The sequence below is a fragment of the Callospermophilus lateralis genome, chromosome 8 (genome assembly GCF_048772815.1).
Source record: "Callospermophilus lateralis isolate mCalLat2 chromosome 8, mCalLat2.hap1, whole genome shotgun sequence".
Lineage (NCBI taxonomy): Eukaryota > Metazoa > Chordata > Mammalia > Rodentia > Sciuridae > Callospermophilus > Callospermophilus lateralis.
This window is the reverse complement of record NC_135312.1, coordinates 119,340,237-119,354,922: the sequence shown is the minus strand read 5'-3', so window position 1 is coordinate 119,354,922 and position 14,686 is coordinate 119,340,237. Positions and strand designations below refer to the sequence as shown.

The window sequence follows — 14,686 nt, the reverse complement described above, 5'->3', positions numbered from 1 at the left end:
TGTGGGCCTTGGGTTCTTTCTCTTCCTCTCTTTTGCTCCCTGGGCTTGGGGTGAACAGTTTTGCTCTGTCAAATGCTCCTGCCATGAGGCGCTGCCTTGTCACAGGCCCAGAGCAATGAGGCCAACCCATCATGGACTGGAAACTACGAAACTACAAGCCCATATAAGCTTTTTTTCTTTATAAGTTGATTATCTCAGGCATTTGTTATAGTGATGGAAGGCTGACCAACACACATGGCTTAAGATGTTTGTTACATTACAATTTTTCAAAGTAGAATATAGAACAGAATAATGAATAGTTTTTAACCCTAAGAAATAGTTGAGCTAAATTTATCTAAAAAAAAAAAAAAAAAAGAAAAAATTGGGGTGGGGGGAGAGTACCAGGGATTGAACTTGGGACATTTGACCACTGAGTCATATCTCCAGCCCTATTTTGTATTTTATTTAGAGACAGGGTCTCCCTGAGTTGCTTAGTGCCTTGCCATTGCTGAGGCTGGCTTTGAACTCATGATCCTCCCATCTCAGCCTCCTGAAGCTGCTGGGATTACAGGCGAGTGCCACCGCGCCAGGCCTCTAAAAATTCGAGAAAAGAAACGCAGTCTTTGATTATGTTTGGAAATGGAGATGGGGCAGGTTTTTCTCTGAAAGAATCCCACATCACCTAGGAATAACCATGAAATTTAAGCAAAGAAAAAACATGAACCGAGTCGTATGATCGGAGGCTTACAACCAACACTATCTTGATTTATTAGGTACATGTGCCCTTCTCAAAAAAGGTTCCCAGATACCATCACTTCATAATAAATTAAAAAGACTCTCCACTGAAGAAAGACGATTCTTTTTCAAAAGGAAAAGGGTCATTTAACACAGCTTTGTTCTCTGTGGACTTCAACCTAAAGCGTTCTTTTCAGATGGATAAAACTTATTTCCCCAGCCATGTCTCAGCACAGGGGCTTCTAAAACCTTTGCCATCAGAATCACTTGTCGGGCTTGTCAAAGCACAGAATGGGGGGCCTCCATTCACACAACTTCAGCTACGTCCCGAGTAAGGCTCAAGAATGTCCCTACCTCTACCCGACGACGGTTCCATGGGTCTAACACACACTAGCAGCTTAGAGAGTCGGGGCTGGCTAGGCCAGGTCCTGACTGGGTAGGTCGCATGGAGACTCTACCAGAAAGGAAAGCCAAACAGCACCCACAGGCCTAAACAGTTGCGTTCAGCATTGAAATGAGAGCCATTACCACCACCTGATCCTAGAAGTTTTGTGATTCATACATAAAATGGTGACATCTTCCAGTTTCACATCCCTCCCGCTGCTGCTCACCCCAAGATTCATTTACAGGCTTTCCTGTCTCTCTTCCCAATATTACGGGGCCACCACGACCCAGCCGTGCTTACCCAATATGGACCCTATATACTGGACCCCATTGGAGATAGCCAAGGCAATCAGGTATAATTTGGATTTGGGACTTAGAATTTCTGTTCGGCTGCTCTTTGGAGCAAGAGGTAAACTCAGAAGCTGCTGACAATGACTACTTTCACCATATGGAATGGGTAAGAGTAAAAGGCCACCTGTATGACGAGAGAGATGCAAGGAGGAGGTGACAAATGAGGGCTTCCTGAGTTCCATATGGCCTTCCAGTCCCTGGCCTCAGTGGAGGACCAAGGCTGTATCCTAGAGCCCCTGGGATCCATCCATCTCTTAAATTATTCTTTCTTGATTAAACCACCTGAAAAGAATTTCTGATATTTATAACCACAGGGGCCTTAATTAAAACTGTTCATAAAGTCAATTTGGGGGTGTTTCTCCTCTCCACACATCAACATACCTTGAAGGTTAAACTCACCTTAAAGCTTTATCCTACTCAAGTTTACCTGTGTATTAGTCAGCGTTCCATTGCTACAACAAAATACCTGAAGCTGTGGGTACTTTATAAGGAAAAGAGGTTTAGATAGCTAACAATGTGGGAGGTTCAAGGGAACACTGGCTCAGCTCTGGTAAAGACCTCAAGGGAAATAGCATCATGGCAGGAGTGTGTGAGAGAAGGAAAAAAAATTACATGGTGAGGCAGGAAGCCAGAGAGAAACCAGAGAAGGGCCAAGCTTTCTCTTCTATAACAACCTCTCTTGACAACTAACCAGCTTCCCATGAGAACTACGTCACTCCCTTTCAAGAGCATGCCTCCGATGACCCAAATACTTCCCACTGTAAGTTCCCGTGATTTCTTAACATCGCCACACTGAGAACCAAGCTTTCAACACACACGTGTCTCTGGGGGACACTCTCAAACCATCTTCAAGCCATAGCAACTAATGCCTCGTAGTGAAAGCTCTACCTGTGTAGGTGACACCATGAACCCTACATCACTATATATTTTAAACCCAGGGCCTGTTTGGATTCCTATACAGGAGGCAATTATAATTTACATTCCTTTCCAGAATCAGGCAGGGATAAATGAATATAATCTGGAAATGAATAAAAATCCATTTGGTGTGCACAAAAATAAGAACACCAATAAATTTGTCTCAAATTAAGGTCTAACATGAAATTTTATTTACCATGTTAGAGAAAATTAGATGCTTAATTTTTCATTAATGTTTCTGAATAACTCCAGGCTTTCTACCTCTTATCTGTAATGGAATTCTTATTTTTAAATGGCAATCTTATCTGCTACGTGCAGGCTTGCCCAACTATACCTGGTATGTTGTACACATGCATTCCCATGGAAACACGTGACTCCCCAAAGGGGCCATTTCTTTATCTCTTTTCATCTAGCTACTTCTCTTAACGCACAAGAAAGTGGATAAGAGGTTGTGTCTGTTTCAGCATTACATCACAACTGTGATCACACACATGACATAAGTTTGCAATGTGACCAGGTGTTGCAAAATCAGAACTTAAATGTGCCTTGAATAGCTCACACTGTGTAGTGTTCTATATTTCCGGTACTGAACCTTAGAGTTTAAGATCTTGGCCTCCTTAAAGGGAGACTTCTGGGAATTATCTCTGGCAATCACACGCTGATGATTTTGGCTGCCTTGGGTCACATAAAAACAGGTAGTCACAGGCGTCCAGTGGTTTCCTCAGGGTGGGTTGCTTTCTTTATGGTAATCAATTTACTGAGCCCAGCTGTCAGGCACTCAACTTCTCAATTAACAACTGGAAGTAGAACTTGAACCACAGGAAGGAAGAAAACTCAGATTTTCCCAAACACACAGTTAATGAAAAAGTGAGCCTTGTCTCCAACTCATCTGTGTTTTTCCTGTAGAACATAAATGTCAGTTTGGAAAACCATGTACCTACAGAGGTTTCTCCCCATAGAAAGGTTTCCCATGACATTTGACTGGGCCACGTGCCAGGTAACCATCTTTACGGAGTTAACAGAAGTTAATTTAAAACTGGAAATGGAGCAGCCCAAGTTGTTGACTAGTTTCTTCTTGATTCGATGGAGAGACTGAAAGGGTTTAAACCGTAGGGCACAGCTTCTAGTCTAACAGAGAAGAAAAATCCTTTTGTTTCGCTTCTTAGAAATTCCATGGGTCAAAAGTGAAACATGGGAAAGTAGGTCCCATGCGTTACCCTTGCATCCTACGTCCAATGTGTGAGGTGCACTGTGGTCCCCTCTTAGCCACAGTTTTAGTTACCTTTAGGCAACTGTGTTCCAAAAATATTAAATGAACAATTCTAGACACAGGCAATTCATAAGTTTTACATAACTTCTATTATATATTGTTAGAGTTACCCTACTTTATCAGTTATTTCTAATCTCTTATTGTGCCTACTTTACAAATTAAGCTTTATCATTGGTACTTGTCTATATAGAGAGAAAAAGCAGTATTAGGGTAGGGTTTGGTACTAGCTGAAGTTTCGGGTATCCACCAGGGGTCTGGGAACATATCTCCCTGAGGTAAGAAGCGACTGCTGTACTTCTCTGATCCAACTCTTCCTGATCAAACGATTTCCCCCAGGGCGATAGAAGGGAATAAACCAGGGGAGAAGCAATAGAACTGTCATTCACAAGAAAACATACAGCGGGCACTGAGGTCTCAGCCGAGGTGAAGAGGAGCGCTCTGGACTAACAGACAGAGACTCTGGACTGAATGACTACCCCTGTCTATAAAGGGACAGGAATGACTGTGGAAAAGGGGGAGGATCTGAAGACATTGACCAATCCTTTACTTCAGTTTCTTTCAGGACAGGAACAGTGAAATTGTTAAAATTCCAACTTGAAGACAAAGAGCATATGACATATCTTTTTTCCCTAACATCTTCCTTTTTTGCAAGATTGATTGACCTATCAGTGATTAGAAACTTTACTATCCACTTTCAACCTCATAAAGTGTTAGTCTTCTTTACCTTGGGTCTTAGGAATGAAAAGACACTGGTTTCTAAGCCGCACACCTACACCTAGTCTTCTTTGTGGTTTACTATCAGAGTGCTGTAGTCCTAAGCCCCAAGCACAATCGCGCAAATGGATCTCCAATGACCACGGCATCTACAGGGTATGGACTGTGGTGCATTACTTCTTTGACCAATGTGTCTTGTACATAGAATGCTAGAGAATTCTTTCAGGGCAAAAAAAAAAAAAAAAAAAAAAAGTTGTCAGTCTTAAAACGAGTTTTCATTTCTGCATCATGAAGCAGGGGCAGATGCCCTTTAGAACATGATGATGCCATCCACTCCACTATTACCAAGGCCCGTGATAAGTCAGTGTGCACATTTCGAAGGGCCACTGCTGCCCACATATATCATTCAATGTTCATGGCTGCACAACTACATTCTACTTGGGGCATCTCATAATTACCTAGGAGATTATTTCATATTTCAGTATCTCTAACTACATCATTCATAAAGATTAAGATAAAATATTTTCCATAAAGAACATCTTTCCTGAAATCTCATTTTTGCGGATTATCTCATTATTTTGCAGATTATTTTTATTATTAACTGGGTCACCCCAGTCAGCTCACAAAGCCAGCTGCACAGGAGACTCTAAAATAAATATATTATATAGCAGAACATTATCATCAGGAGAGGGAACAGGGTCACTGTGGGGCGAGGCTTCAAGTCACTGTAAGGTGAAAGCTTGTACCATGGGAGAAGCGTAATCAGAGCTGTGTGATCTCTTTGGATTGATCAGAAGAACAGCAGAGGGATTATTCTACGTCACTGAGATATCTTGACACAGGGAGACGGTTGAAATAGACCAAACTGTGTTGGCTTGAACACTGCTGTTTAAAACTTCCAGCTTTGGGAAATCTGCAGACCTTGCTAGACCTCCCATCTATGTGGGAGGAGCTACATTATCATTGTAGAGTTTAGCAGAAGGGGGTTACTACAAGGATGTCACAATTCTATCATGCTTCATCTCTAACAAATCACGTTCCCCTAGAGTTCCGGCGTGCTTTGAATTAACATCAAAGACAAGAATTCTTAACCCCACCAACTGGCAAATATAGGAATTTCAACAGTTCTGTTATAATGACTCTAAGTAAATCACTATTAATTTCTTACTTTCCAACCTACTAGTCAAGCAGAAATGCAGTCAGAATTGCTGATGAAATTACAGATCACAGAGGAGGCTCTCTAATGCATTTCTTGCTTTCATCCTCCAAGCAAGGCAAGTCCCAAACTAAAAACAGCTTGGATTCATATTATTAGCATTTTAAATATAGCCTCTAAAAATTACCTTTAGGAGGCAGTGAGTTAAGGATGGGATATGACTTGACAAGGATTATTATTGATAAAGTTTTTCTTTCTGTGTTCTGAAAGTCACACCTTGGCATTTGAAACACATAAAATATTATTTATTTATTTTTTTTAACCTGTTGTGGGAGAAGATGGGACAGATAGGAGACCGGTTGTCGAGAAATCCAAAATGTATGGGTTTCAAATTAAAATCCATTTATCTTACATGTAGCAGGCTGAGATTACATTTAAATGCTAGTAAAGAATTATTCATTCATCTTAAGAACAGGCTAATTATCGTAATATTCCATTATGAAATTCTCTGTCCATAAAATCTCCTATTGCTACTCTATTGGCAATTACTTCAAGGGCCATCTAGACTGTTTATGAAGTTAAGAAAAATACTTTCAATGATCCTTAAAGAATATGGTGTAAATACATACACACACACACACACACACACACACACGCAAGATCCTCTATTAGGAAAGAAGAGATAGTTTGATCAATTAACAGAAGTGCTCTGAATGTCATTAGAACCCATTTAAAAATCATGGCCTACATCATCTTGGAAACCAGCAGTGGTTTCTGGCCATTTGCAGAAAAATAAGGCTGCATGTATTAAGATAGGTAAAGAAATAATGGAAACAAACACACGCGGACACACAACACAGGAGTTTCAGCCAAGTCACCTGATCACTCCCGAATTCACTGCAATAATGCGATACTGTCACCATCAGGTTAGTTACAAACCATGCAGGAAGCAGTCCAGTCGGATTGCAAGTCAGAGGGTCAGAATGTTGAGCGTTTTAGAATAAATCGGGTACCTGAGAGTTTCATGAGAAGTTCAGACGCGGCTTTGACTGACATATCCCGCCTCAACACATTCCCCTTCCCTTCCTGGGGCTTCAGTGTGTCCTCGGAGATGCTTTGGGCTGCCACTTCGGGTTCTGGGTTGAACACATAGCTGGGCCGAGGCAAAGCCATGCTTAGGGCTTCCTCTTCCTTGGGCTCCTCTTTCACTTTGAAGTTAAGATTCATGGGTTCCTTCTGATTTGCAGCTGTCAAAATAAAGGGGGGGAGGTTATATATGTGTGTGTATATATGTATGTATGAAAGGCCTCCCCCCCAATCCCAAGCTGCCCCGTTAACTTAATGAAGTATGGAAGGTACAATCACCTTGTGCTACGAGCCAGAGGGACCACGATCTGCCCAAAACAGGCTGAGCCCTGAGCTCACGATGATAGATGCACCCCTTGCGCCTGGACTCCTGAAAGGTGCGGGCTTCAGATTCTTTTAAACCAACAGTATTTTAAGAAGTGCCATCTCTACCAAGCATTGGGGCATTTTCTCTTTGGTTTTTCCTAAGTATCAGGAAGATACTGTCTGTGTCATTGCCTTCCTGACCTATTAGCAATCTCCCCCGCCTAATCCTATTACAGAATAAGGCTTTTAGCAATTATTCTGCCATCAAATATTGAATAAAAACATGAGTCAGAGGCAGGACCCAAAGCCAAAACCAGGGGGTGGGGTGGTAAGGTGAGGACGCAGAATTTGCCAATAAGAAAAGCTCAGGCGAGAGAGACACTGCTGACCCCTCCGCGGTGGGGCATGTACTTGGCACTGTGCTTCTGGTCACTGTGAATAAATCTATGTCTTTAGTCCGAGTCATCTTTGCATAACAAATGGACTTTTGGTTTGGTTTTGCTTTTAATTTTGAAATCATTTTAGATTTATAGGGAAGCAGCAAAGACGGTTGGAGAGTGCTCACATGGCCTTTGCCCAACATTCCCTAAGGCTGACCTCTGACCTAACCTCTGTACAGCTGTCAGAACGAAGACATCCACATTACTGTGATCTAAACTCCAGATTTTATTCGGATTTCACCAGTTTTTTTCCACCAGTGTCCTATTCCCACTTTGGGCATGGCTGGTTGGTGTGGAGCACATGGTCAGGCTAACCGGCTTGTTATGGGATGGAGTCTGAGGCTCAGCTCTTCTGTGCCAGGCCTTCCCCACTGCGCTGCACACACGGGAACAACCAGAGGGACGAGGACAGCTCCCTCTTGTACTGCTTTCTGTCGTCACTAGGTTCCCGCAAAGGACCATGTAGTAGGAACTGTGGGTTGCTTATACCAGGTGTGCTTGTCTTTTCAAAGAGAGGGTCTTGTCCTAACACAGAATTCTTAGTAATATCTCTTAGAATGATCCTCAAACCCATTCCATCTTAATAAACCAAAAGATGAAAATGAATCTCCAAAGCAAGCACCTCCCCCGCTGGCCAATGCACAACACATGGTCCTTTCTTCCCGCTTAGGCCCCTCCAGTGTATTTGGAAACTGGACCCCAGAGGTTTAAAGTCACATTCACAAGTTTCACTACTAGAAACAGATGCAGAAGTGAGATCGGAACCTAAGTCCATGAACTGCCCACTCCATGTCCCTTACCTGCCTCCACCACGCGGGTCCTCTACCTGTGGGGGCTGTGCTGTACCCAAAGTCAAAAAAAAATTCACTTTCAAACCTTTGCTCGAGTGCCACCTGTTCAATGAGCTCTACTCTGACCATCCTGCTCAAAACTACAGCCCCCTCCCCACCTTGCACCCAGTCTTTCTTATCCTACAGTAAATATTTTATGCTCCATAATACGGAGCTGCCATGGACTGACCCACTAAATGCACATGTTGAAGCCCTAACCTTGCAGGGTGAACATGCTTTGAGTTACGGCCTTCAGGGAGGTAATTAAAGTTGAATGAGGCTGTAAGGGTGGGGCCCCAATCCAATGTCACTGGTTCCCTGTAAGCAGAGAAAGACAGACACCAGCAAGGTACATGCACAGCAGAAAAGCCCTGTTGGGACATGTGAGAAGGGGGCCATCTGCAAGCCAGGAAGAGAAGGCTCAGAAGAATCCAGACCTCCCAACAACTCCATCTTGGACTTCCAGCCTCCAAAACTCTGAAGAATAAATTTATAAGATATCAGCCTGCAGTGTTTTGTCGTGGCAGCCGGAGCAGAGAATCGCATACTGTATCATTTTTTCAATCTGTTGTCAACTACTTAACGTCTGTTCCCTCAACTCCAAGACAGGCTTCATGACGGTGACAATCATTCTAATGCTGATGTCTGTCAAGTGCCCAGAACAGTGGCTGGCACATCAGAGGGGCGCAGTGAGTACTCTTTGAGTGAATAAAATACTTTGGCACCAAGAAGTGGCCTCTGATGGGCTTCCAGTATTACTTGTGGGAAACGAAAGTTAAGAACTCTAGAATATCCCACCGGAATCAACCGGAAGGGCTTTCCCTGGATCTGCTCACTACCTGGGAATGAGATCTTTGGGATGAAGTTAAAAGCTTTGTTACTGAGACCACATCACATAGCGAGATGTCTCCTATCCAATCCCTTGGCCTCTAGCATTTCTAAAGAGGGAATCTAGAAAATTTCTAGGCAAATGCCTCTCATCCAGCCATTTGGGGGCAAAGCCACTGAAAGCTAAGCCAAAAGGAACAATGAAAGCTAAGCCAAAAAGAACAATTCTCAAATATATACTTCCAACCCCAACCAGGAGGGCTGCTTAAAGACTCCGCTTACTTAGTTTATTTCTTCCCTGTGCACTTTTTAACCACTTCCCCGGGGGGTTTTGCTGATGGCACACCTAGACTTTGCCCTTTCTTCTGCAACCTTGGTAAGATCCTTTTCCAGGAGCATCCTAGTCACGACAGAGTCGTCATCAGTGTGTATTTATTTACTTCTGTGACTTTGGTTCCTTGGGAAGGAATAATTTAAAGTGAATGGTTAACATTAAAAAAAAAAAAAAAAAAAAGCTTCTACGCTGTTATCTTTTATTTAAAAACATTTTAACCTTTCAAGATAAGGCTAGGACAGACAGAAAAAGCGGAGGCCCTTGAAGCAAATCCCAGCTGGCGGAGAAGGCAAACATGAGGTGGATAGTCTCGGAACATATAAATGGCTTCTTGGAGCACTGGTCAGAATACATGCTCCATGAGACTTAAGGGAAAAAGACACTCTGCATGGTGAGCAAGACCTGGAGCTAACAGAACTTCAGTAAGACACTTCAAAAAACAACAGCTCCATGTGGCTGGATTACCAGCTTGCAGAGCACGATACACCTGGTTTTTATGCTGACAACATCAAGAACGGCATAAAAGTGTCAGGTGCTGGGAAAATGTAAATATAGTTAATGATATAACAGAAAAACATGTGGGTCTAAATAGAAAATGGAAAAATAGAAATATGAAGGCCAGCCTGCTTTCTTTCAGTTGCCAAAAATATTGACATTGAGAAGAGCACATATAGCCATTTTTAAAAAAATTAATATGACTGAATAATTGCCATCTTTTAAATTATTCTAGTCTTAACAAAAACCTACATGTGTAGAGCGAGGTGAAATTAAAGATGCTTTCTTTTCCTTGTGGGAAACTGCTAAGAGAAAAGCAACAATTTGTGAATCATTGCGTGGTCCTTACTTCATTCCTACTACTCACACAGAAAGATCTGTGCACATATGGATCGCAGCTCACAAAGGGCCTTCACAGCACCTGCCTCAACTTCTGTTTATGTATCTTAAAGTTGCCAGACGCTCCACTTTTAAGGCAGAGAGGAAGCCCCGCTAATCAAGAGGTCCTGTCTCTCTTTGTTTATTCCAAACATTTTAGGAGCCGAGCCACTCTGATTATAAATTATGTACATCTGTAAGTTCATAGTGCTGGATGGAGCTGGGCTGTCATTTAGGGGAAACAGATTGGCTTCGATGAGGATTTATAAACGATTCAAGATAGAGACAAATGCAGGAAAGGACTGGGAAAACCCCCAGAGAAAATGATTCCAACTGTCCAATTCTAAAAGGTCGGTATGAATGAGTACAAAAGAACTCCCTCCTTACAGAAGGTGCCGTAAGTCCAAGGGGGATCCCTCTAAGCCTCCGCTCCCCCAGAAAACTCTATTAACATCCTTAGAGACCATTTCATAGATTAGGACACTAAGATCCCAAGAGTCTAACAGATGGATAAATGAATCAGAGCTGGTACATGCAGACCCCGGGCTCCAGCGCTTCCAGGTATAAATGCACCCAAGCCCTTTCCTTCCTCTCCAAGATGCCGGAGACCTTTAAGAAGCATGCTCTCTTAAGCAGCTGGAACATGGGATTTGGAAAATAAGTGATATGAAGTGAATGAGGTGACATTATTGAGAAAAGGAAGGTGAGCACAAGGTGTCACCTGAAGGGAAGGGGTGCTTTTAGGTAGGAAGGAATCTTGTGCAGATTTGACTGTGAGGAGGAAGACAAGGAATGCTATATAAAGTTTTCTGACCCATCCTCTTGATTCCCTTTGGTGAAGGAAAATGATACCTTCCCTTGGGATCAAGAAGACAGAGCTCTTGTTCAGTTTATAGTCTGGCACTTAGGAGAATAATGAACTACTCTGTGAAAAAGGAAGGCCGTTGAGAACTACATTCACGACCTCACCCTAAGCCAGAGCCAGGTTCTTGGACCTGGAGGGGTTTGCAGAGCAATGATTTTCAAATGGTGTTCCAAGGAACCCCATGATATGCTACAGGGGTTCCAACAGATGTACATCTCAAATTCACCAGAAGTGCACACCTAAAACGCCAACTCCCTGGAGTCCACCAGCGTGTTAACTTGTGATGATGAATTAATCTGGTTTTGTGCAGCCCTTGTAAAGCAGTTTCTCCTGTCATTTGGGAGTGTTAAATTTCTCTAGTAATTCGTTATTAATAAGGAAGTGGTTGGCTTTCCACTGAGCTTTCGAAAATATCCAGGTCTATGCATGTGGGGCCACGTAACATTGTACAGCTACGGAACTACTAGAACCTATATGCAACCCTGAAGTCCTTTTCTCAACTTTTGGCCACTGACATTCTGGATTGAATAATTGCTTTGGAGGGGGACCGTCCTGCACATAGTAGAATGTTTCCTGGCATCCTTGGCCCCTACCCATTAGAGGCCAGTAGCTCCTACCAGTGGTAAAAACATAAAATGTCCCTAGACGTCACCAACTGTCCCCTAGGCAAACCTGCCTTAAATTAAATACCAGGGTCAATCCAAGAGTATGTGTCCCATTGTGGCTAACAGACAATGAAGACAGACACACATTATGAAGACAGGCAGAGAGAGCTGGATCTGTCATTTACCGAGCACATGGACATGGGCCAGGAAATACCGCATCCTGAGCAATCTATGTGGATTAACTATCTGACCCGCACAAACAGCCCTTGAGGTAGGTCCTAATGTAATCCCTATTCTGCAGACGAGGCATCTAAGACCTAATGTCATTAAAAACATTTTCCAAAGAGCAGTTAACTGAGTAGTCACCACCCAGCTGATATAGGATTTTGAATGGCTGTACTGCAAGTTGTAAGTTTTGGAGGCTTCTTGTCTACCGTTTGTTATAAGGAATGAAGGAAGTTGCTAAATGTTGTCATCTCTGAAACAGAAACTTTATATTATGATACTCTTTTGAGTATCTGAATAGATTGAATTAAAGGGACCTTGAGATTACAAGATGAGTTGATAGAAATCTGTTTCCATTTGCCACAGCTTCCCTGCACTGGAGCAGAGAATCTTGAATCTGCAATTAACAAGGTGAATTTAGAAATATACTAGATGATAACATTACTATAAAGATCATACTCCATAACACCAGAGTAAAATTTTTCTTTAATTTGGGGGTTTTAAATAAATAAGTATAATAAATGTGAACTTAAACAAAAAGTTACATTGACAAGTACCTCTTCCAATGTGAGTTTTACATATTGAGATTCAGTTAAGATTTTGTTTGGAAAAATAAATGGGTTTGGTGTTTAAAAAAAAAAAAATGAAAACCATTACTGTTTTCTATCTCCCTTATTTACAATAAGAAAACACGAGCTAGAGGATGACATGACCTTTTTAAAATCACACAGTCATGAGTGATAAAACCAGAGTCAGAGTTTAGCTTTCCAGACCGTACCCTGCTGCCATCACAGCCATCCAAGGTGCTCTGTGAGTGGCACGGAAGCACTCGTGAGCAAGTTGGGGACCTGGGCTTTGTTTTGCTTTTGTTTGTTTGTTTGCTTTTTTGACAATTTGAAGTGCTCTGAGTGAGAAAAATAAATTGTCTTCTAAAACCAAAAACAGAGGCTATGATTTAATTAAATAATAATTAGTTCAATACTGAATGTTACTTTTAAAGGCTAAGCATACTGTGTGAAAATGGAATGCGTACCACATTTGCTAAATACTTTTAAATCTTGCTGTTTAATTTGCCTTGATTGTTCTACAATTGGTGTTTAGTGCCATTTTAACCATCTTATATTTTTCATTAATACCTGACCACATTTCAGGATCTGAGTACCCAAATCAAGACTGCAAAGGTCCCCAGGACAGTTTTGATGAAGGATACAGAGCCACAGGGGGAGGAGGAAGCCCACCTATGGAGAAGGTCAAGGTTAGTAACAATAGTGAAGGGCGCTTCAAGAACTTTAAAAGGAATAAATAAGTTCTTTCTCTACAAACTAAACTACTAAACCCCACACATAATGAGCAAAAGTAGCCATCTGCAGTAATCCGCTTAACAGACAGGATATCTCCCTTGTCAACAGCAGGAAGGACAAGTCCTGGAAAACCCATCAAGTCTTGAGTAAATGTGAAAGAAAGCTGTCTTTTAAGTGCACACTATTAACACATTCAAAAAGGAAACGGGCGAACAGCAACGGAGTGACCTGCATGAACCAGAAGAAAGGAAACCTAAAGACTGGACAACAGCTTTGTTACACGAGATGACAACATTACTATAAAGGTCATACTCCCGAGTGACCTGCATGAACCAGAAGAAAGGAAACCTAAAGACTTGGACAACGGTTCCCCTTCCGGGGAACGCGGTGACCACCTACCCCAAACGACACCTCCTGGAGACGTTATGCTTGTCATTTTGATCCCTGGTTCACAGATCAGTGTGCAAGTGATTTTTGTCATTGTGGATCCCCCAGAGTCTGATGGGTGGTTTGCTGTGGACTACGAAATGGCCACAGTGATTCCCTCCCAGGAGGCTCACCCCTGTGCAGGGCGACTTTAATGGTGCTCCATAGATCAAATGACCAGAACCCTGGAATAACACTGGAGAAGGCAGAAGAAGGGAAGTGGCGGTGGGTTGGGGGTCTACACCCCAGCAAAGCTAAAGGCTGCCGACTTTTTGTCCAGAGTGGTGGAGAGCTGTTACTCAGCAGAAGGCAGGCAGTCAGGGGCACCCCCAGATGCAGGAGGTATTTGAAGAACAGTCCATCAGAAATGCTTTGGAGGACTGGGGAGCAGGGTGGGGTGATGGGCTGGGGGGGATCTGGAGGGGCAAGCTATCTAGGTGAAGTGAAGGCTGCCCAGGAAAAGATGAATCGTACATGCATTCTGAAGATACAAAGAATTTAACCAGATTAGTGACTAAAAGCACATGCATTAGAAATGATGCCATGATTCGAAGCCAAGGAAAATAAACAGTGAAGCAGACGGAGGTCAAAAGACAGTTTGCTCAACTGAGAAATAAAAATTAGGTAATAGCTAATTAAGTGGTCATGAGCCAAGCCTTTGCAGCTAGGCAGAGCTGAATCTTTGCTCTGTTTCTTGTGGCCGAAACCTTAAAGTCTCAGCTTCCTCATCTATAAAATAGGTTTAATATTTTGACCCTACAGGGCCGTGGTGGGGGTCAAGAGAAAAACTGCATGAAGTGGTTGTGGTTGGCACAGGGCCTGGCTCACTGCAAACACATCTGATGAACGATGGCGCTTATAACAGCAAGTACAAGTGGTGACAATGCCAACAGCAGTAAATAGAAGAAAATCCCTTCTGTAGGGAGGAAGACAATGATTTAGTTTTAATTTTACAGTAACGATGGACCCTGATAAGTTTTCTCAAGGGTCTGTCGGGATAAAACATCATGCTGGTGGCTCTTTTAGAAGGAGGTACAACATTGTCTCTGGCACAGTGAGGAAA

General features: G+C 42.6%; 1 protein-coding gene across 6 annotated transcripts in view; it reads right to left on the bottom strand.

Annotated features, from left to right (window-relative positions):
- The window catches only part of Znf827 (zinc finger protein 827), a 163,722-nt gene that overhangs the window by 94,206 nt on the left and 54,830 nt on the right, over positions 1 to 14,686 (bottom strand). For all 6 annotated transcript variants that reach the window (XM_076864511.2, XM_076864510.2, XM_076864514.2 and 3 more), the window contains one exon: positions 6,518 to 6,751. In XM_076864511.2, coding sequence (XP_076720626.1) covers positions 6,518 to 6,751 — 234 coding nt within the window. The remainder of the gene's footprint in view (positions 1 to 6,517; positions 6,752 to 14,686) is intronic.